The 24,287-nt window shown below is 42.8% G+C and overlaps 1 protein-coding gene across 1 annotated transcript; it reads left to right on the top strand.

Moving 5' to 3' along the window:
• slc39a6 (solute carrier family 39 member 6) lies at positions 1-23,052 on the top strand. Its single transcript, XM_080439305.1, has 14 exons — positions 1-117; positions 2,726-2,947; positions 3,936-4,203; positions 5,059-5,373; positions 5,825-5,981; positions 7,409-7,522; positions 8,057-8,226; positions 9,125-9,313; positions 11,291-11,357; positions 12,179-12,456; positions 13,034-13,169; positions 13,757-13,837; positions 14,493-14,683; positions 20,316-23,052. The coding sequence occupies exons 2-14, from the start codon at positions 2,727-2,729 to the stop codon at positions 20,466-20,468; spliced, it is 2,340 nt and encodes a 779-aa protein (XP_080295431.1). The 5' UTR covers positions 1-117; position 2,726; the 3' UTR covers positions 20,469-23,052.
• The last annotated feature ends 1,235 nt before the right edge of the window (positions 23,053-24,287 follow it).

Raw genomic sequence — 24,287 nt, 5'->3', positions numbered from 1 at the left:
CTTCAAGGAAGCTACAACAGTAGCAGTTAGCCTGCATTGGCGGACAGGGAGTGAACGAGAGACATTAACGGCGTTATAACGCTGTTCTGCGGGAATAGAAGAGGAACACGACAGCGCGTGAGTGAGCGTCCACTGGACGTTATTGTCATGTTATTTCACCTGCTCTCATCTTAACGCTCACCACTGGTTAATGAACAGTCCCGGCGGTAGCACACCACCGTCTGCTCCGGCAGTGGCAGCAGTTGCACCGCATGTGGAGACTTATCGAATTCCGTGACGACAGAGGGCAGGGCACTGTTTCCATGTTCCTTTGGTCAGACAGAGTGCACTGTTTCTTTGGCTATATATTTACTGTTGGGCGTTATTTATTTGTATTAGTCTTCGTCGGTAACTATCAACCATGTTTACTTTTTGGTCCGTAAATGTCAGATGGCTGCTTAAGGTGAAAGATTAAAGGAATACTTACTTGTACATTTATTTGGTCTGTTAACCCAAGCAAATTGGAAAACGTAGCCTATCAATCGTCACAAATTCACAATTGTCTTCAGTGACAGCGTTGACCGAGCCAGAACCGGGCCAGAACCGGTTTGACGGCTAAACTGGTTTTTAATGGCCACGCATTAACAATTCGGCCGAATGCAAATGAGCAAAACAAAGGAGACTTTCTGTGGTCGGCTACAACAGAATAGGGTGAGAGTATTTTAAATACAGTGTATTAGAAGACAATGCATATTTCATATAAATACCCACAATTTCCCGCTTTTCATATCTAGAATCTTCTGTGTTACTGGGAAATCGCGGATGTGCGGAAACGGTCAAACAGCGACACTCAGGTCACGCAATTCGATGGGTCATCAATGTGGTCGTTACACCGGGTGTGTTTGAAGCTTCCCTCTCTTATGCACACGGCACATTAACTCCTAGTGCAGGGTGCACCGAAGCAGCGTGCTGCTGGCGCTCCATAGCGCTGTTTATAAACACAAACATGTCCTGTTGCTGGTGTTGTCGTTATGGTTGTTTTTAATGTCGTTACTGAACGTTGTTCATGATAAAATGGTTAATAAACGCCAGACAGGCCGGTGTCATCATGGCCACACACTAGGCCCAAAGCCCTCCTGTCTGTGCTGTTGTGAAGATGCAGAAGAGAGAGAGAGAGATTTATTGGACTACAGTGTTTTAAATCATCTCTACTAGTCTATGGTATACTTAGGCTAACTTCTTCTATCACAGTTTTATACTATTTTCTTTAACAGCAGATGTAGGCCTACGATGTTTCAGTGTATTTTTAAGAATTTTACCTTCTACAGCTGATCAGCATCAGCTCTGCCAACACCTTTATTTTTTCTTATAGGCATATACATTTACAGTATTGTACATTTATCTTTTGCAGAGAGAGAGAGAGAGAGAGAGAGAGACTTGCTGACTGCTTTGGTCAAATATAGGCTATTTAGCTTGTTAGTCAACATATTTCACAAGTTCAGAAGTGAAAAGGTGAGATTATTCACAAATGAGCACATTGCAGTCAAAAAAACAGGTGTCCTTAGATTACTCTTATAGCACATTGAGGTATTTGGGCCTGTTATAGGCAATTTTCTTATTATTTGTATTATTTGCAAATTTCTTATTATTTGCAATAGTGAAAATAGCAGATCTACAAGCTCACAATGCGAGTTTGTAGATCGCCTATGTTTGTGGCAAGAAACATGACATGTAGGTCTTTAAGTGGTTAACAGAACTCTAGACAACCTGGCTGGACCTAAAGCTTTGTGAAAAATATTTTAATCACCACCTGCCAAAATGCTGACAGATTATGTGTACTCCAGCAGCTGCTAGGCTTATCTGCTGTACTGTACTCTGTGACATGCTACCAGTCATCATTTGGAGGTTGGGTTAGAATTTAAAAAAAAACATGTGGTTGGTAAAATATTGACAGTGACATGAGGACTGTGTTAAAACATAAACCCAAGTTCACCATAATTCAGTCAAACACAAGTTGGTCTCAGTTACGTTACTGTGGATTCATTGATTCATTTATCCACTAACAACCAATGGAGCTAGTGTGGCTCTATACAGAAATATGGATATTGTGATGATACAACAAGACTAGATGATATTGTCTGGTACTTAATTAAATGTTGTCTTTTTTTTCTGCTCCTAAAGGTTGCATTACTGAAACAGTGATAGTTCAGTCAGTATAGTACACAAGCCTTTCATTAATCAGTTCCTTATTTTGATAGTTGTATATTTTGTCATCACATCATACCTAGTTCAGATATTCACAGTGTGCATCAGGTGTTCAGAACGTACTCGTCCAACATTGTGTGTTTGGTTGGTTTGATCTTGACTGTAAACACTGCCCGACGCTGCTGTAACAATTATTGCATAATTGCCTAATCGCAATTAGTTGAGATAATCGCAATTATTTTGCGTAACCGTCATAATCGTTTCCATGTTGAAACATACATTTTCAAACATTTTCAAAAATAGTGGAAATAGTAGATCTACAAGCTGTGATCGGCTATTTCCACTAATAATTGTATATTTAAGTTATTTGTCATTTCTGCCCTGCGCAACTTTTGTTTACGTAGCCTAAAAGCCAAACAGGAATGTCATTTTTATTCATTATGTTCCAATGTTCAACGCCAAAAACACAATTAAATAGTTAATCGCAATTTTTCGTATGACAATTAATTGTCAAGTAAAATAAATTATTTTTTATCCAAAGGATGATGGAGAGGACAAGGAGATCTGTGGTCCTGCTGTACCTCTTTGCACTTTTCTTACCATGCCTGAACAGCAGTGGTAGTGCTCATACTACTGCTACAACCCTGAGGACCACCGACCCATCGGAGGTGGGGATGGGGGCAGTAGAGATGGTTTCTGCTGTGGTGGACGGTCAGAAGGCAGAAAACACTCAGCGACAACACCTGGAGGCGTTATTCAACCGGTAGGTTGGTGCCTGCTGTGGAAGAGAAGGGGGGCCTGGCATGGCGATATGAGTTAAAAAAAAACAATATCACTATTATTTCAAAGGTTTGCCTCGGATTACGATTATTAAAATCAGCGAATGGATTAACCTCTCATGCCCTGTTTTATACTTTGAAAATAGCTGACGTGTTGTGAGCTTATAGATTGGCTATTTTACATATTTTTATTCCCCATTTAAAGTCTAAAGCTCCCTGTCCCTGCCCACCACCACGGAGGTTGTGGGTTCGAATCCACCGTGGTGCATCCGGCTTTGTCGAGCGTCTACACGAACACAATTGGCCCGTGTTCTGGGGAAGGGAAGCCGGGCGGGGAGGGTGGTAAAGGTCATTGCACGTACTCCTACGGGCTGGGGCGGCACCTGTCAGCGGGGAGTGTTGGGCAGGAGGAGTAGGACAAAGGCTCTACGTCCTCCTGGTGGGGGCTCCTCACTGGCAGGTGAGTTAGTAGGATACGACGGCAGTGACAAGACAGAAATGTGTGTGGGGAGGAATCAATTGGTAAAACAACTACATTCAGGAGAAAAAGGGGTAAAAAAATAATTGGCTACTCTAAAAAAGAAATTTAAAGCAGAGATAAAATCATGGCTCCACCGAAATTCTAATTGGTCTGGCCTGTCCCTAGGATTGCAAACGGCTCACTCCTTCGGTGAGTCTGTCTCTTGTGAGTGGAATCCTGCCATGTGTTCGTATTGCTGGCCCCACACCTCCTTTTTATTTTCATGAATTGTTTTGAAACTGCGTATTTTAATATTTTATATGTTGTGTCTTTGTTTGTCCAGTTGTGTGAGTGTTGAATGTTTCCACAACGTAAACACACCTTTTGTTTTTTTTTGTGCCTCATGATCCATTTGGCGTTTTTTCATTTGATGTACTCCTGTACTTAAAAAGAATGCCAATACAATATGAAATCAATCAATCACTGATGTGAGCCGTTTGACCTCCCAACAGGTACGGTGAGAACGGCTCCATCTCCCTGGCGGGTCTGAGGCGGCTGCTGCACAGCGTGGGTCTGGACCGCATCAGGAAGGTCATGGTTCAACACCACGAGCAGCCCGGCCAGGAAACCCCCCACGACCACCACCTGCACCATCACCACCATCACCACCATCACGCCTTTCACCATCAGCATCACCACGGCAACAACGACACGCACCGCCAGAAACACAGCCGCGACAACGCCTCAGAGCCCGGGAAGTTCTCCCCCAAGACCCCCAAGGTGCTTTTTTTTTACACCCCCTTTACTCACCAGGTCCCCAAGAGCTCAAAACGTTTCATTAAGGCTACAACTGTCAGAATCAGAAATTAGTTTTTCTGCTTAGTTCCCATCGTAACGTTATTTCCATAGAAAGAAGGGGAGGAAGAAGGGGGAGGAGGGGGCAAGTGGAAAAGGAGATCAAACAAGAGAACAAAAAAAACTAGTTATCTACATATTTACACTAGTACCTGAGATACTGTAAGATATAAAAGGTGCGTGAGCATAGCAGCAACGTATACTGTGCATGATATACTTATGGACGTTAGTTAAGGTGCTTAGAAAAAAAAGCACAATAAAAGACAAAAGTCAGTGCGTTATACATGGGATTAAGGTGCAAAATGTCAGTGCGTGTTGACCTCATAATCCACTTAAGGTAGACTGACCCTGGTATAATCCGCAAGTAGGTCCATGAGGAAGAGCAAAAAAGAAGAGGAAAAAAAAGATAAATTCCGATTGATTTTCTTGGAACACTGTTGCTCTGATTCGCAGCAAACTTGGCACAAACACTATTCAGGGGACTGCCATCAGGATAGTCACACGTGGGACAGCACGCGGTGGGATTGGCGCACTGGTGCAGGGGCCACATGGCCCACAGGGGTCCTGCCAGGCCCCCCAGGAGCAGTGTTTAACACTTCAAATGCAGTGATCATTGCTCTGATCAGCGCAATATGGGACTAAGACTTGAAGGCCGCGTAGCGACCTGACAATCTAGTAGTATTCAAATGTGTCTTTTTGAAACATGCTCCTGTCTCCCTGTTGCGAAATGGAAGGTTAATTCACGTTTTTGTTTTCCTTCCAACTGTTCCGACCGCTCAGGTTCCCATGCAGGAGGACGCTGTGGCTCCGGGGAAGAAAGCGGAGAACCCCGACGTCCGCTACAACCTGTACGACAAGAGGACCAGCAGCACCACGGAGGCCCAGGAGCTCAGCACCACCCCCGGATACAGCACCCACCCACATCCGCCCCATCAGCACCGCCGGCGCCGCAGGGACGCCCTGGACGTGACGGGAGAGGCGGCCTTGGGGGACGGGGACCTGGACGGATTCCACGACGACCACGGAAATCACGACCACGCTGACCACGAGGCTCTGCACAACGGAAGTCACGACCACGAGCTGAACTCCGCCGAGGTAAACATTTATAATTCCATGAAACTGTACTTAACGGATATATACTGTAGATAACATTGTTATGAAAACAAATGATGACATTTAAATCATACATCCAAAAGTTGTGGAAGGAAAGTATTGCTTTTTACCCCAAAAGGCAAAATACCAAATTCCAAACTGTTACTTTTCAGGTATTGGAAATAACCTGTGTTCCTTTTCATCCAGTGTAATAATTATTTAGTCACAAGCTCTTGTTAATAATCTTCATTGGTTAAATATTTATAAAACCCACAGGCAGTAGATTGTAGATCGGCTACTTTCGTGCACCACTCTTGTACAACGAAGTAGGGAGTTAATTTATGGAAAAACGAAATAAAAAGGTGAAATATGGACATACGTACTAGGTTTCTGCCCGACAGCAACAAATTATAATAATGTAAAGCATGGTTTATTTTGTCTCCCTCCCCCTCAGTGCATGAATGCGTCCACCATCCTGACGTCTCACGGCATGTCCAAGGAGATCGTTCTGTCCCTCAGTGACTTCAGCTTCCTGTGTCCAGCCCTCCTCAACCAGATAGACACCAAGTCGTGTCTGATACACGGAGTGCAGCCTGAACCCACAGGGAAAGGTCTGTCCACTCCACTTGACCTCACAAAGATGCCCCCAAATTGTGTTTTTTTTTGTTTAGCACACTTAAAACCCTCTTGACTTAGTAAACTCGACCTGAGTTGACTCTGTACTTGGACCGTTTTCCCCCCCGTCTATACCATATGTCTTAGCCAAAAATAGCAGATCTACAAGCTCACAACGCGTTGCCTTGCGACGCGTTGTGAGCTTGTAGATCGGCTATTTTTGGCTAATGTTTCCCCCTGAATATGATTGCTGGGGTTCAAGTGGTTAAATTGTTCTTGAAGCTTACCTATAATCAGAAGTCTGGTACAGTACATTGGTGGAGCAGATCAAAGAATAGACACTGTATTCACTTGCTTAATAAAAGAAGAAACTTTTATTCAAGAATGCAAGGTTTCGATCAAAGACCTGCATTTAAACGCGATGTGTGGCATTAGGAACAGGAGCGCTCCGGCGTGTGTTTACCATAGAAATGCTAAACTGCTGTCTTTGATCTTTCTGTTAAAATGGAATTGGCTCTCAACAGAAACCTCTGAATCATAACTTTTAATTAACGGTTTCCTGGCACTGTAACTGAGTATATGTGAGGTACGCACCTGAAATGATTGAGCCTTGATAATCGCATACTAAATGGTGTTGTGAGTTTATACCTCTCACCATGCAGGCTTAATCTTCTAATGCGCTCACAATGTAGGCTTAATCTTCTAATGCTCTCACAATGCAGGCTTAATCTTCTAATGCTATGTACACATACAGTACTATATGAATGTAGTCTCCCGTAGCTGCAGGTGATCAGAGACCTCCACCTACTGTGAAATCTAATTTCGGTGTAGGGGCCGGTACTGCAGTGAGACTGGCTAAGATGTTGACGTTGTAATATTAAGCAACTGAGGGGTATTTCTGAAGGCTTAAGAATCAGGATGTGACCAAAGGTGCGTTCCCACTGAAAGCTAAAATATCTTTCTAGTCGCTTGAATCGCTCCACTTTGGTCACGCTGATCAGCTGGTCAGGGCGACGCTTGATTCGCGTCGCCCTGTTCACGCCGCTTAATGCAATGTCGCACCAAGTCTCGTCTCACCCACACTCATCACCCATTTTCAATATTGTCTTTATGTAATTGGTCCTCGCTAATGCTCATTATAAGATAATTAGCATAATGTATGTACAATGACTTTGCGCCTCATTGGTGGGCTGTGGTCAGTTCAGAAACCTGCGTACCAATGACGTCCAAGTTATTGTGCCATCCCATAGTGAGCATAGTGACCATATATGGAGATAATGTTGAAAAAGGACACATACACAATGAAACTGTCCCCAAAAGCTAATAATTAATATTAATTAATAAAACAAGATCCCTGAAACTGATTTTATGTCAACATCGTGTTCATGTGTCATATCCTTTCTGTTGTTCCTCTCCCACACAGACCATAAACATCATCACCACGATCACAGTCTCCACGGTATCCACGACCACTCAGATCACCATGACAACACCAGTGACCACCTCAGCGGTGACGGCATCAAAAACATCGGCATCGGTAAGACCTGCCTCTACTGTATTTAGGTGAAATTTAAAGCTACAATCTGTACCTTTCACGTCCTCAGCGGAATTCATACCCAGATCTCCTGTGTCGTAGACCAAACATCCATCGTTGATCCTAGAGGAAATCCCCGCTTGTCCAGGGGGAGACATATTGGGCTTATTTTATGAGCTTCAGGCAGTACTACCTGTCAGCCAGTAGGCGTCCTACCCGACACCAGTAAAAGTCCATAACGGTCCATTTGGTTCCATTTTGTTGGCAGGAACGAAATGGACAATATTTAGGATCAAGGGTCCATTTGTTTCCATTGTGTTGGTAGGGACAACATGGACGATAGTTAGGAACCAAATGGACCCTTATTTGGTTAAATTAACACTGGATTTGACCGTGTCGCTTGAGTTCCCAGATAGAAAACATCTCATCAAATGGGGGTCCGTTGCATGCATATCTAACTGGGGGTCCTTGGGATTAAAAAAAGGTCACTGTCCTCACAAGTATAGTAATACAAACATGTTTGTGTGTGTGTTGCAGCGTGGGCTGGGGGCTTCGTATCCATCACAGTGATCAGTCTCCTGTCCCTGCTGGGCGTGGTCCTCATCCCTCTGATGAACCGTGTCTTCTTCAAGTTCCTAGTCAGCTTCCTGGTGGCGTTGGCGGTGGGCACGCTCAGTGGAGACGCTTTCCTTCATCTCATCCCCCACGTGAGTTACCTTTTTTTTTATTAAGCACGGTAACTATAAATCGCTGTTGTCGTCGGGCAGAAATTAATTCATAATCAGAGTCAGTCTATCCATTTATCCTATTGCATGCGTCTTTCAGCACCACTGAGACAGAGATCTCTCTTTTGACAAAATTGTAAAAAAAATGTAATATTTCTGAAAGATTTTAACAGGCATCTTTTATGGGGTTACCTGGCAAAAAATATTTGCGGCCAAATACATATTCATTTGGGAGTCCTTTACATGAAAAGGTTTGAGAACCACTGTTTTAATGAGCCTAACGACAGTCATGTTGGACTTGGACAGTGTCTTTGGCATATTGTTTTCTTACTCCTTGTCTCAACAGCGTGGGTTAAAGTTCTCAGTCGCCATTACTGATTTCAATCATTTGGATTCCATAGAGGCCTGTATGTCTTTCTCTTGGCTTGACACTTGGCTTTCTCTTGTGCACTGGTTGTCCGGCGCGTCTTGCACCGAAAATAGGCGATGAACAAGCTCACAATGCGTCCCAGCATGGCACGTTGTGGGCTTATAGATCAGCTAATTCCGGTGCGCAACACGCTGCACAACCAAGGATACAGTAAACCAGGCATAACACCTAACCCTTGTGGCTGCTAAAGCCAAGCCCTACAATAATAAGTAGCATTAGAATACACATTCAGAACCCTAATGGTCTCAGATATTTCATAAAGGCAAAGGTTAAAGCCTCAATCTGCAATTTCTTCAACTGGTTGGCTGTATGTCGCACAGCAAGAACATTGGTTTAGAATGATAGTACCAACTCCACATATCGTGCCACAGTAATTGTTTAGGAAACGGAGCGCTAGTATGGGGAGGCGCCTTTCACGCTCATTTTTTTTTTGGTCCCTGCAACCCTCAGTCCCAGGGCGGTCACCACCACCACCATCACCAGGAGGATTCTGGGATGGAGCTGGGGGCTCATGAAGAGCACGAGGAGAGTCTGGACGGGGTGTGGAAGGGTCTGACGGCGCTGTCGGGGGTCTACGTCATGTTCCTCATTGAACACTTCCTGACGCTGGGCAAGATGTACAAGGACAAGAAGCACAAGGTCACAACTTCAGTCTGCTCTGCTCACAGTGACGGTCATGTTAACCGCTTAACCCATTAACACATTAACCGCCAAGAACGTAGTCCTACGGTCTGTTAAATCCAACTGTTAAGCGCCGAGACCGTAGCCCTACGGTCCACGGTCTTTTCGCGCTATTCACTTCCGGAATCTTTTTGATCCACTTCCGTTTCCGGTTTGATGACCGGAAATAGAATTATTTGGGATCCGGTTTTGACGATCACGCCCGCTCCCATTCTACAGACGAAACTGAAACTCAATTCTCTTCCTGTAGTTTTTTCTCCTCGCATTTCACTGTTTAACGTAATCCGCTCTAACTACAACATGGATGCCCCGTTTGACACGCGATCTTCACTGGGAGATACAGGGAGATCTCGCGGATGTAAACAGACCGTGTAGAGCTCAATCTTAAGGATTTTAACAAGATCTATGGCGACATGAAAAAAACAAAAAAACAACAAAAACACCTTGGCACTGGTGAGTACATTATGAGATTAACCTCTGGCGGTCGATGTGTTAAGACCTGAGGCGATTATTAAAAATGAAATATTTTTTCACGTTTTTTCAAAAATAGCAGATCTACAAGCTCATAGCGCGGCACTCGGTGCCGCGCTATGAGCTTTGTATATCTGCTATTTTTGAATAGCCAAAGAAATCTAAAGTGACACCGATGCATTCCAGGTCTTAACACATTGAATGCCAGAGTTATTTCAGATTTTTTAGCTGTTTTATGCCAGAGATTTTTCATTGAGAAAAAAAAAGTACTCAGGAGCCGAGATACAGAATTTTTAAGTATTAAGTTAACAAGGAAGTGGATGGGAGTTTAAATCTTAAAAAAATCATATCTCCTTGGTCTTTGGGTCAAATTAAAAAAAAAATATATATATATATATATATATTTTTTTAAACGCATCTATGCGTTCTTGGCACTCAAGTGATGGATTCAAAAGAACGCAAAGAACGCATCTATGCGTTCTTGGCACTCAATGTGTTAATGGGTTAAGCACTATGTACTTTGCTGTGTGGTGAATAGTCAGTTTACAAGCTCACAACACGTCACGTCAGGACGCCATGTGAGCTTGTAGATATTCCTAATATGAGTAGAGTGAATATATCGCTGTTGTCGGGGCAGAAACTTTATCTCTATATAGACATACAGTATGAGGTTTCCACCCGTAGCAGATCTACAAGATCACAGCTTGTAGATGTACTATTTTTACAATTTTTCATTGAGTAATCGATGTAGTCGATTATGATAAAAAAAAAAAAATTGATTCTTTGCTATTTAACACATTCCACGCGTTTAATATCATAATGTACTCACCAGTGGCAGCGATTTATTGTTGTTTTTTTGTTTTTTTCACGTCACCACAGACCTCGCTAAATACCTAAAATCGCGCGTTAAACTGTTTGTAGACACACAGGGTAGCTGTGTGAGACGCCCAGAGAAGACTGTTTCGATCGGCGATCGGCCATTTTGAAGTAGTCACCGTTTATGTTAAACAGCAATCAGCGAGGAGAAAAACAACAACTGAGAAAATGGAGGATTAGTGGGAGCTTTAGAACGGAGGCGGGTGGGAATGAAAATCTCCGGATACCGATATTTCCGTTTCCGGGTGTGCTACAATGAAATGTGTCGTGGCGAGGGAGGCCTACAATGAAATGTGAACCTGCGAAAAAAAAAAAAAAAAAAGAGTAACCACTTCGCGTAGATCTACGCGACTGGCACGTTGCGCAATTATTTAGGTTCGCGTAGATCTACGCGATTGGCACGCAATGTGTTAAGAGAAAATAATGATCAAACAAATCTTGATTATTTGGTTATAAGTCGGTTATTGGTTCTCAATATCGGTTTCAATCCGTTTTCGGATAATTACCCAGCCCTACGTGTACATATTCTGTAAATATATGAGCATAAGATGTTGAGAGATGTTCATGATGTTTAATTGTCCATTTTAGAAGAATGACAAAGGAGATCCGGAGAAGCTTCCAGCACTGGAGGAGAACGACCTCAAGCATACTGAAGGTACAGTCATGTTCTTAATAATGATGAAGGGTTTAGAGCAGGGGTCTTCAACGTTTTTCAGGCCACGGACCCCTTAGCTGAGAGAGAGAGAGATAAAGCAGGGACCCCTACTACATATTGTACAATTGTGTTGTACATTAAACTTTTTCATAGATTTCATAGATATCTTCATACACAAGCTCACAACGCCTCGCAACGCGGGGCGTTTTGAGCTTGTAGATTGTAGATCCTATCACACAAAGATTTGGAGGACCCCCTGTAGTAACTCTGAGGACCCCCTAGGACATATTTGACATAAGATACGCCACATTCTAAATTGTAGTTTCGACATCGTTGCGATAACCTCTCTGCGTCGAGAGAGAGAGACGACACATCCCACAATAGGGACGCCATGTTGAAAGTGGTTAAAATGCTAATGATGTTGATTGTAAATAAGAGTTATTCTAATGGTTCTGAACATAGATATAGAAACCTAGATACCTCATTGGCCTCTGCAGTTCATTGTAACGACTGGTCTCTCAATACAAGGCTCTTCCGGGGGGCAGACCAATCACATCACGTTAACTACTGGCCAATCACAGCGCGTCTAACTGACTAGTTGCTGCGCGGCTGCCTCTTAAGAAAAGACCCACCCCACCTGCCTCTGATTGGCCTACCGAACGCCCCCTTCTGTGACGCACACGGAAGTTTCCAGCTTCCCCCCGGAAGCATAGAGGAAGTGGAAGTGCGTCCGAGATGCCGACGCTTCAGAGCCAGAGGAGGCGTCTACCTTTATATGTCTATGGTTCTGAACCTATTATGTTGTAATTGACCCCCCCCAGACGTGGAGATCAACGGTGACGCCTCGGTGACCTGCCTCCACGACGCAGACGGAGCGAGCGTCGCCGAGGAGGAGCAGGTGATGCTGGCTCCGCCCCGCCCGCCGGGGGCGGGGTCGTCCGGCGCCGCAGGTGGGGCGAGCGGCGGCCCCGCCTACACGGGGGAGGACTGCGAGAACAAATGCCACTCCCACTTCCACGACACGGTGGGGCCCGCGGCGGGGCCCGCCCACCACCATCACCACGACTACCACCACATCCTGCACCATCACCACTCCCAGGTTATTATACTTTTTCATTTTTCATTAGTTTTTATGCATATTGTTTAGTTTTCAATTTCAGTTTAGCTTTGATTAGATTTTAAAGCGGGATTTCTGCTATTCTGTATTTATGTATTTATTTCTTTATAAAAGCTGCATTTTAGTTTAGTTTTTAATGTTAGTTTTGGCGTTTGCTTTCCGTAATGGGGATTACCGGTAGTCAGGGGCGAGATTCAACAAGCTTAGAAAAAAACTGCAAAAATAGCAGATCTACAAGCTCACAACGACAACGGGGCTTAAAACTTTCCACCCAAAATCTTACGCCTATTATGTACGAAATATTGACAAAGACTAAAACTGACATTTTCTCTATGATTTGAGTTAGTTTTAGTTAGTTTTGTAAACGCACAATACAGTTTATTTTATTTCAAATGTTTTTTTTTTTTTTATATATACACTTTATATTGTAGTTTTGGTTCTGTGGTTAGTTTTATGTACTATACTAAACTTGTTGTCACCCCTCACAGAACCACCACCCTCACATGGTTCTGTGGTTAGTTGTATTTATCTATACTAACCTTGTGGTCACCCCTCACAGAACCACCACCCTCACAGCCACAGCCACCACCAGCAGTACAACCAGCAGCACTTCCAGCAGGCTGGAGTCGCCACGCTGGCCTGGATGGTCATCATGGGTGACGGACTGCACAACTTCAGCGACGGCCTGGCCATAGGTCTGTTTATGAACCACATTGCTGCTTTAAAATCTGATCTTAGATCAGTGTACGGCCTGGCCATAGGTCTGTTTATGAACCACATTGCTGCTTTTAAATCTGATCTGAGAGCAGTGTACAGCACACATTGCTATAGAGTTCAGTAACGGGAGTGTCTCCAGCTCTATTGTAAAAAAATAAATTTTCAGGTTGGGATACCAATTCCTTACAACTAGATGGGCAAATTTGTATAAGATACAGGATACAAAAGTTAAATTGAAAATAATGAAACTAACAAAAACAAAAGTGAGCAGACATATTTGGAATCGGGTCACTATCACATTGATGCTGATAAATGGGTTCTCTCTCCTGATTGGATGAAATTGAACATTTCCAACTGAAAATGTATTTTCTGTTTACTAAAGAGCTGGAGAGATGGGAAGATTCCTGTTATTGAACACTCTATTGCAATGATGTCACAATATATTATAGATTTTTAACTCCCTTACACAAAATGCATTGTTTCAACCAAAAAATATCACCCACACTACATTAACTAGTAGTCATAGAAGAGACAATAAGGGTGACATCATGTCATTTCTCCCCAGGCGCTGCGTTCACTGAAGGTTTGTCCAGTGGCCTCAGTACGTCTGTGGCCGTCTTCTGTCACGAGCTGCCCCATGAACTGGGTGAGTACACAGTCACTGCTTCTGTGGTTTGTATACAGAATTGCAGCTCTGCTCGCCATTTTAGTTTTGGTTCCACATTCCACACTTTTGTATCTTTCTCTTGCGTTGAAATACCAGCTAGAGTAGGCTACATGAATGTGTCATAAGGTTTATGAATCATTGTTCAGGAAAAAAATTGTTGCAACACAACGATACATGTCACTTAGGAAGTGGAGCTCTGCATGCCATATTGTTTTTGGTTATACATCAATTAGTAATTTGTCTTGCTTTGAATACCAACTAGAGTGCATGACTGCGGCATAACATTTATCAATCATTGTTGCCACAAATTTACCAGCGTGTAGAATTTGTTGCCACAACGTGTATATACAGTAGATAAGTTGTCATACAAGGAATAGCGAAAATAGCTGGTCTACAATCTCACAATGCGTTGACCTTGTAGAACGTCTATTTGGTAAAAAAAAAAAAAAATGTGGAAATCTTCGCCTCTAATGACATGTCCAAAAAAGGACGTTTGGTTGAAAGTGTTTAATCTCAACCCAAGACCCACGACCATGAATGTTTTGCCCCGACTGGTCAGTTGTAGCTAAAAACAGACAAAAAGACTGTCTGCCTTATGATAACCATGACCTGTCTGATGGCTTGGATTTCCCAGGTGACTTTGCGGTGCTATTGAAGGCCGGCATGACGGTGCGTCAGGCCATCCTGTACAACGTGCTGTCGGCCATGATGGCGTACCTGGGCTTGGTGACGGGCATCCTCATTGGTCACTACGCCGAGAACATCGCCATGTGGATATTTGCACTCACCGCAGGGCTCTTCATGTATGTGGCCCTGGTGGATATGGTGAGCACACTTTAAATATACATATTATGCATCATTATTTGAACCACTTTTCATTTGAACCAGTATTCTGAATAAAACGGCCTCACTTGCCAACTAAAGAAACCATTTTATTCAATTAGCAACATTTTGGTACGAGACCTTCATCTTCTTGCCTGAATAAGTGGGGAGCATTCTAGCGAGTATTAAAATGGTCTTAATAGTTCATTGTAACCAATATTAAAATGGTATTATAGTTAATTCTAACAGTATTAAAATAGCCTTATATTAGTCTTTAGTTGAATCTGAGTCTAATGGTCTTTAATTGAACCTCTCAGTATAAAGTGTTGAGTCATCAGAACCAGGTTTGTTGACAGCAGGTTTTGACCTAACGTCTAACTAACCCTCCACACCTACTGTACAAGAATGACAGTACAGTAGCTCAGCCTGTGGCCTTCAGAAGCACCTGGACACTTCTCACGCATGCACGCGCGAGCACACACACACACACACACACACACACACACACACACACACACACACACACACACACACACTCTGAGTTCAACCTTGATACAGCTGCCAGGAACTGAAACCTGTGACTTCCATTTTTATTTATGATCTAATCTCTTTCTGTTCTGGTGGAAGGATTAGCCATAGGCCCTACAGTTTTTATTTCACATTTTTAAGACGATTAGCAAAAATCACTGACGTACATCGTACAAGCTCACAGCGTGTCGTGGCGTGGCGTGGCGTGGCGCATTCTAAGAACATTTCAAGAAAGTGGAATCATTCAGTTACTAATCTCTCAAGACAGATTTGACTATTCAGTCTAGCAATAACACAAATGTTGTCAAAGTCTGACCTCTTGTGGTGGTTGACAGTAGCACATGGTGCCCCTTGCCTTGTCTAGGATCACAGATCCTACCGGAGCCTGCTCAGCTGTACTACTATAAAACATTTGCAACAGTGATGGTCCACAGTTGATGCAAAACCCATGTTGTTAATTAAGAAACATACTGTCATTATGTAGAATATCATTTTTTATTTCATATCACTTGCATTTTTACAGTATTTCATGTTTTGTATTTAATAGCATTTAGCAAGTACCTCTATATTCTGATAGTAATCAATCAATTGGTGACCCACCTGATTGGTGACCCACCTGAAAATGTGTTTTCCATTTATTAAAGACCTGGAGAGACAGGGAGAGCCCCTGTTACTGAACAAACACACTATAGCAGGGGTGCCCATTACGTCGATCGCGATCGACCAGTAGACCGCAGAGGCTGCGCAGGTAGACCGCCTGCAATTGCCCCTGGAAAAAAAAAAAAAAAAAAAAAAATCTTTTTTTTTTTTTTTTTTTTCCAGGATCTAGGTGGCGCTGTGGCAGAAAATGGTGGCGCGGCGCTTATTATTATTTATTTTTTTAGCAGGATCTAGGTGGCGCTGTGGCAGAAAATGGTTTGCCTAGGGCGCCAAATATTGCCTAGGGCGCCAAATTGCCTAGAGCCGGCCCTGTGTGCGTGTGTGTGTGCCCCTGAAAAAAAAACAAAAACATAAAACGCCTCTTTTTGTCTTCTGCTCACTGACTGACATGCACGGCCTGTCGGCCTCACTGTCAACGCCCAGCGGCTTCAAACCCACAATGCAATGCCTTGTTTTCATGAGTAAATAGCGCGGAGAACGTCAGTATTCAAGTCTATTAAAAATTAACAATTATATCAAGATGTGCGCGGCAAAGAAGCCAAAAACGTACCACTTCCATACAGAGTGGGAAGAAGACTACTTTTTCACGATGTCACATTCCAATTGCGTTTGCCTTCTATGTAACACCAGCGTCTTTGCAAAGAAAGGAAACGTGGAGAGACATTTTACAACACGTCATAAGGATTTCAACGGTGAATTCCCTCCCAAAAGTGAAGTGAGAAGGAAAAGGTTGGGCGAACTGAAAGCACAATTGACCGGACAGCAGTCATGTTTCACAAAGCCCACTGCAAAAGCAAAAGCAGCCACTGAAGCATCATTCCGGGTCAGTCATATGCTCATTCAAAGTAAGAAATCCTTCCAAGATGGACAGATGGTAAAAGACGCCTTCCTTGTGGCAGCAGACTCGTTATTTCGTGATTTTAAAAACAAACCTGAAATCGTATCAGCTGTCAAATCCCTTCAGTTATCCAGAAATACTGTTACACGGCGGTGTGAAATGATGGCTGGTGATTTGACTCAGCAACTTAAGAAGAACATTGCAAAATGTGAGTGTTTCTCGTTGCAGTTAGACGAGTCTACTGATATAAGTGATACAGCACAATTGTGCGTTTTCATTAGGATGGTATTCAAAGATATGACAGCAAAAGAGGAACTATTAACAATTCTACCAATGAAAGAACACACTCGGGGCGAGGACATTTTTCAGACATTCAAAAACTTTGTTGACAAAAACCAGATCCCGATTTCTAAATTGGTATCAATCACCACTGATGGTGCGCCTGCGATGGTGGGGCGCAGTAATGGATTCATCGCCAAATGCAAGCAAGATGACGATTTCCCCGACTTTGTTAACTATCACTGCATAATACACCAGCAAGCACTATGTGCCAAAATGTTGAATATGAAAGAGGTGATGGATGTCTCAATGAAAGTCGCCAACTCTATCCGGGCCAGAGCACTTCAAAGACGGCTGTTCCGTGCGCAACTGGAAGAGGCTGACAGCGACCACACTGACCTATTGCTACACACCGATGTCAGATGGCTGAGTAGGGGCAAATTCTTGCAGAGATTCCGAGAGCTCCTACCAGAGATAAAAGAGTTTCTCCTTAGCGCGAAACATGCAGAATACAAACAGCTTGATGACGAGAAGTGGCTGCTAGATTTGGCATTTTTAGTTGATGTGACCAACATGTTGAATGAGCTTAACTTGGAGCTGCAAGGGAAAGACAAAACTGTGGTCGACATGATCGGCTCAGTTAATTGTTTCAAACGAAAACTAGAAAGGCTGTTATCAAAAATGCAGCGCAAGGATCTGACGAAGTTTCCAAACATAGAGTCCGAGCTGGAGAGGCAAGGAAAGGCAACTGCGCAATTTGACAGTGCGCGCTACATAGAGCAAATAAAAAATGTGCAGTCAGACTTTAACAAACGCTTTCAAGATTTTGCTTTACTTGAGCCCATCGCTACATTCATGTGCTTCCCATTCGGAGAAGACACTGATGTTGATTCCATGGCCTCGAACATCGCAACACTGTTTAACATGAACTCATCTGCGCTGGAGAATGAGATCATGGCACTGCAGGCTGACATACAGTTGAAATCACGGGCCCGTGATGGACAGTTTTGGAACTTACTCATGGAGGAAAAGTATCCAAACATCAGGACATGTGCAGCCTCACTCACAGCATTCTTTGGCTCAACGTATTTATGTGAATCAGCGTTTTCCCACATGAAGATAATTAAGTCAAAATACCGTTCCACCTTAACTGATGAACATTTGGAGGCCTGCTTGAGACTAGCTGTCAGCCGTGACAGTCCGGATTACGCAGCACTAACGGACTCCATTCAATGCAAACAGTCATCTGATTAAGGTAGGAATCAGTCCTAAATCTATTTAAATATTGTGTGTGTGTGTGTGTGTGTGTGTGTGTGTGTGTGTGTGTGTGTGTGTGTGTGTGTGTGTGTGTGTGTGTGTGTGTGTGTGTGTGTGTGTGTGTGTGTGTGTGTGTGTGTGTGTGTGTGTGTGTGTGTGTGTGTGTGTGTGTGTGTGTGTGTGTGTGTGTGTGTGTGTGTGTGTGTGTGTGTGTGTGTGTGTGTGCGCGCTTGAGCGAGCGCATGCGGCCATCTGCGCTGGAGAAGCGCGTCTGTTAGAACCATGGATTAGAGCGCGCTCCTATGATAGCCATGGAATGTTGCTTGTGTAGATGTGTACTTTTTGGTTTCTTAGCCTTGCTTCTTTTTGTGGTTTTCACAGGGAATTGAAGGGACAGACAACGAGAGAGAGAGAGAGAGAGAGAGAGAGAGAGAGAGAGAGAGAGAGAGATTCAAGCAATCAGTGGTTTCTAAACTTTCTATGTGCCTGCTGGAACTACAAACTTGTAGGAATAATAACTTGAGTGAGAGACTGGTCACTGGTGGTAATGATGAGTCACTTGAGTAAGAGACTCAACTGAGCTGTTTTATGTTACTTGTTAAGATTGTGCAAGGCACAACTATTTATTTTTTTCTTCCTGTGAACCAAAACAGTGTAATTTGGTGTTGCCATCTTATTGATGAGATAGTAAGAGACTCTGTTCCTGCAAATGAGCTGTTTTATTGTAGCCTGGCTACCTGTTAAGATTGTGCAAGGCACAACCATTTTTGTTTTCTTCCTGTGAACCCAAACAGTGTTATTTGGTGTTGCCATCTTATTGATGAGATAATAAGAGACTCTGTTCCTGCAACTGAGCTGTTTTATTGTAGCCTGGCTACCTGTTAAGATTGTGCAAGGCACAACTATTATTTATTTTTTCTTCCTGTGAACCCAAGCAGTGTTATTTGATGTTGTTTAATGGATGAGAAAGTAGAAAGAGACTCTGTTCTTACAACTGAGCTTTTTTAGGCACCTGTTGTTTCATGGCTCATTGAAACTCTTTCTGAGTTTAGTGGTGCATTATGCCTTCATGTGACTGTATGTATGAATTGTTATAATTTTGTGTTACATTCCATGAGTAATTTGTAACTAAGAGTAACTTTACCAAACATTCTCTGCTTTGCAATTCAACTTCTTCCAATGTGGAGTAATTGGAATGATAAATAAATGCATTCATTGATTTTGAAACAGTCCTAATGCCTTAATGTTGTTATTTAGCCCCCATAGGTAAATGTTTAAGTATTTTCATTAATGGGATAATAATTATTTGTTGGTTGGTAAATAAAATGAATGAATAATTTTTTTCCGGTTCTGTATCCGGTTTGGTTACATTTCCGGTTCCGTTTTTGTACTTCCGTTTCCGGTTTACGGGCATTTCCGGTTCCGTATCCGGTTTGGTTACATTTCCGGTTCCGTTTTTGTACTTCCGTTTCCGGTTTACGGGAATTTCCGGTTCCGTATCCGGTTTGGTTACATTTCCGGTTCCGTTTTTGTACTTCCGTTTCCGGTTTACGGTCATGTCCGGTTCTGTGTATGGTACTTCCGTTTCCGGTTTAACGGCATTTCCGGTTCCGTCTAATGAGTGGTAGATCACCTTGAGCTGGCAATTTCAATAGTAGAACTCAAGTTAAAAAAGTGTGGGCACCCCTGCACTATAGCAATGATCACTAATGAAAACTTTTTAGTTTTTAACCTTTTAATTACAATTTCATATAATTAGTCATTAATCATTCATAATAATAAGTAATTTATAGTATTTCATATAATTAGTATGTCATAGTATATTGTCAGGTTGAAACCACATATGTCCAAAACTGTTACTTTTCTGGATGCAAATTCAAAAGTAGCAAAAGGTGCAGCTCTACAAGCTCAAAACAGGCAGCTTGTGGATCTGCTACTTTTGATGATTTTGTGTGACACTTTTGTATGATCAAAATTAATTTATGAAAAAAAAACGTTTGAATATGGAGATAATAGGTTTCTGCCCGACAACAACGATATAATCCGTGTGTAATATTATGTGTTGTCCTGCAGGTACCAGAGATGTTACACAACGACGCGGGGGACCAGGGCTTCAGTCACTGTGGGTTCTTCCTGCTCCAGAACGCCGGCATCCTGCTGGGTTTCTGCATCATGCTGCTCATCGCCGTCTTTGAACACAAAATACAACTGGACCTGGGCTACTGAACAGTAGCTCCTCAGAATGACTGTCTCCTAAACCCCCCCCCCCCCCTACCCCCACCTCAAGTCCAACTGGACCTGGGTTACTGAAGAAACATGATGCTAGCTCCTAAGAATAGAGCACTGAAGACTGACATCACCCCGGGTCACAGAGTTATGTTTTCTATTGAAATTCCCCATAGAGAAATCTTAGATCGCGTCATATAAGAACTGTGTTACAAAAAAAACAAATCAGCTAGGACGATTTTACTCATATGGATATGAAGCAGCCATCAGCTGACAGTGAAAAAGTACTAATTTATCCACACAGACGTTATCAAATGTAACTCAATATCATAAACGACACAGAGTCACATACCTGACAGAATCCCCCGGCTGGTTTGTTTTATGGGTATTTTCAATAGAAAAAATACTTCTGTGACCCAGGGTGTAGCGGGAGTGACGTCAGGACTTCGGTACTCTATGACTGTCTCCTAACCCCCCGCTATCCCTCCCCCCACCCCAAGGCAAGTCCTGTCAAATCGTGTATCACAAATCATGGAATTCCCTGCTCGCTCGACTTCTGAACAAGCTGCTAAGCCTGAGCTATACGGTACACATACAGTTGCGTGCGGATGTCGGAGTCTGGAAATGGCAGAGCTACAAAATAACAATGCGTGGCAACGTGTTGTCAGCTTTTAGATCGTCTATTTTCAATGTGTGACGCTGGTGTGCAACTAAGTATAAATCGGGCGCTACATTTACTGTGCTCTCCTGTAACCCAACCACCCTCCTCCCATGTCCTGTCAACGTGTGTCACTGTCACAAAAGTCATTGAATCCCCCGGTCTCGCGTAGCCAGGTGATCAGAGATCTACTGAATTTGGAAATTAAAACAAAATAACTGCGTTGCAGAATCAATGCAATGACTTTAGTGGCGGTCCTTCATATTGGGACGACGGTATCAGGATTGGTTTTCAAATCGGTAAGCATTGGTTTGTTGTCGCTGGCTTCCAAGCCCATTCAATAAATCGTCTCTGTCAGGGCCTGACACACAACTCTTACTTTTCAGGATTCAAATAAGATAACATAAAAGTAGAAGATCTACAAGCTCAAAACGTTCCGCTTCGCCGCACGTTTCGAGTTTGCAGATCTGCTACTTTCGATGCTTTTGCGTGACACTGTAGTATGATCAAGTACGGCATTAATTTACAAAAAAAAACACCAACCTCTTATCTCAGAATATAGAGATAAGAGGTTTCTGCTGCCCGACAGCAATAGATTTCCCCAGACGTATCAGTCGGGTTGAATCTTTGATCTTCTGGCTACGCGACTCTATCGAATCCCCCGACTCGCTCGATTAATATATTGCTGCTGTGTGTCCCAAGTGTGAAATTGTTGGCTGGCATGTAAATGTCATCTTCGTGATCGCTGTCCCCTGAAACTACAGGTCCAATAACATGTTAGAGAGAGAGAGGGTCTTCTTCTTATTGGACCAAAGCCCCACAATGCATTCCAGAGCGTCTGCAGTGTTACCATGTTTTCTGTCTGTGTCTGATGCAGCATGTTTAACGGTCAGTTCCACTTGTCATTCAGAAAGGTCATGTTTGTTACTCACAGCGTGTGTGTGTGTACGTGCACGCAGGACCAGTGTTACAGTGGGAAACCAAAGACAATGAATTCTCTACCAGTTGAACCAGTATAGGCCTGGCTCAGTACAGCCACTGAAAACAACCACACACCCCGTCAATGAGCATGTTCATCTTATGAAGAACTCATCCCTTTAAATGACTGATTAGTGACAATTACATTACTTTTCCCTACTTGTAGTGGTGAGAGAGGCCTGGCTGTAATCCTAGCATCACTGGTTCATGTCACATACAGTCAAATAAACGCTGGTTCCAGTCCCAGAATAAACCTCAAAGTGCCCAAAGAGACCTTGAGAAACAAACTATAGACAGTTTCAATCTGACTATAATCTGACTATAATAAGTCTATAAATGAATCTGGATAAAATTACCAACTAAAGGATAAAATGTAATTAAAGTACAGCTACTGTATGCCTGAAAAGTGAAACTGGGAGAAGAAAAGGAAAGTTAATCAACTATCCTGCCAAATGTATAGTTTAGTAGTTCTTTAAAGGGTGTGATTTTAGTTAGTAGAATCTTTTTTTTTAACTCACAATTCGCCTTTCGCCTAACCTGCATCTGTTGAGCAGATAATATGTTTGTGTCAAAAGTCAAACTTATCAACATGAGCATTATTATAGTTTTTTATTTTATTTATTTGTATTTTCTTAATTGCCATTGTGTCAAGATTTGCCTGTTACAAAATGCCTGTTACAAGCATTTAGTGTAGATCTGGTAGATAATCCAGGATCTTTATTTCCAGTCAAAATATTCTGTTTCTTTAGTTTTGTTTCTATTTTTGGGAGAGACTCCCTCATGTATTAGCCAAATATCTGTAGGCAGTCTTGTTTAAAATGTCAAAGAAGAAAACTTAGTGTTTATTTATTGTGTTGTGTTTAATATAGTTTAATATAGTTTGAATTTCAGTTGTTGGATCTTCAATGGATCTACCAGGGCCCAATAAATTGAAGCCAGTCTGACGATCTCTTCCTTGTGGTCCTTGAAAGAAAACTGGTCGGTTCACTCACCTACAGGTGACGGTATAGGAGAGACAGACAGTGTGAAAGCTGAAAGGGAGACAGTGTAGGAGAGACTGACTGTAGGAGAGCTGAGAGGGAGACAGTGTAGGAGAGACAGACTGTAGGAGAGCTGAGAAGGAGACCGACAGTATGAAAGGTAGACGGTGTAGGAGAGACGGGCTTGTAGGAGAGCTGAGGGAGACAGACAGTAGGAGAGCTGAGCGTGTAGGAGAGGAGAGGTATGTGAGTATGTTTATTGACAACACTGATCCAGGATGAGGCAAGAACGGTTTTCCTCTTGAGGGTTTTATCCAAAACGTACAAAGTAGATCATCTGTGTGTTGTACACAGGAACTTACCTAAGGAAACATGCTTACGCAAAATCTGCATATTTGGACAGAAATGAAAGAATATGTGACTGAATATCTCTCCCAAGGTGAAGGTTACTTAAAGTATATTCAAACATGAGACAAATCCATCATCATTAATGTCTGCTGTTTGTACATTTGACCACGTCATTGCTGTTCCTTTAAACTGTCAGCTACAGGATAAAGCCCACAGTAAAACAAGTTACTATTTTTATATTCATCTTTTATGAAGCCATGGTTGCTGGTTAGCTTGGCAGAGGTGTGTCAGTTCTACACATGTTCTCACTGAGGAACCATAGTTTGTGTTTGGGTTGTATTTATGTACAATTGATTTTCACTAACAAAGGTCATATCATTTTCCACATCCATTCAGAATTGAGTCTCTTGAAGTGTCTTAAGTTGTCTTATACAGTAGTTGAACTTAAAGTTGAACGTATTTTTTAAGGGCCTTGTCCACTGAAAGTGTTTTATTGAGCAGAGGAGGTCTTTGGATATCATGATCGTCTCATGATTGTGGTGGGCCTACTGATTCAACGTCAGGTCATAAATGACAGGGTTGTCACACACAGCCAGGAGCATGAAACGTGACATTGATGACCAGCAATCCTCTCCAAAAGTTGAAAACCCCCTGGAACCCCCTCAAGGACCCCATGGGATCCCTGGACCCCACTTTGAGAAACACTGCCCTAAAGAGGCTGCTCATGTAGAGGTCAAGTGAAGGAGGGATGTTTGGTTTTCTATTGGTTGTGCTCGTGTGGGAAGTGAAGCTCACGTGGACAGAACCAACATGAACAGTTGTGTTGTGTAGACGGATGTGAATGTTCACTGTGCT

The sequence above is a fragment of the Gymnoscopelus braueri genome, assembly GCF_963280865.1.
Source record: "Gymnoscopelus braueri genome assembly, chromosome: 10".
Lineage (NCBI taxonomy): Eukaryota > Metazoa > Chordata > Actinopteri > Myctophiformes > Myctophidae > Gymnoscopelus > Gymnoscopelus braueri.
This window is presented reverse-complemented; position numbering and strand designations above follow the sequence as displayed.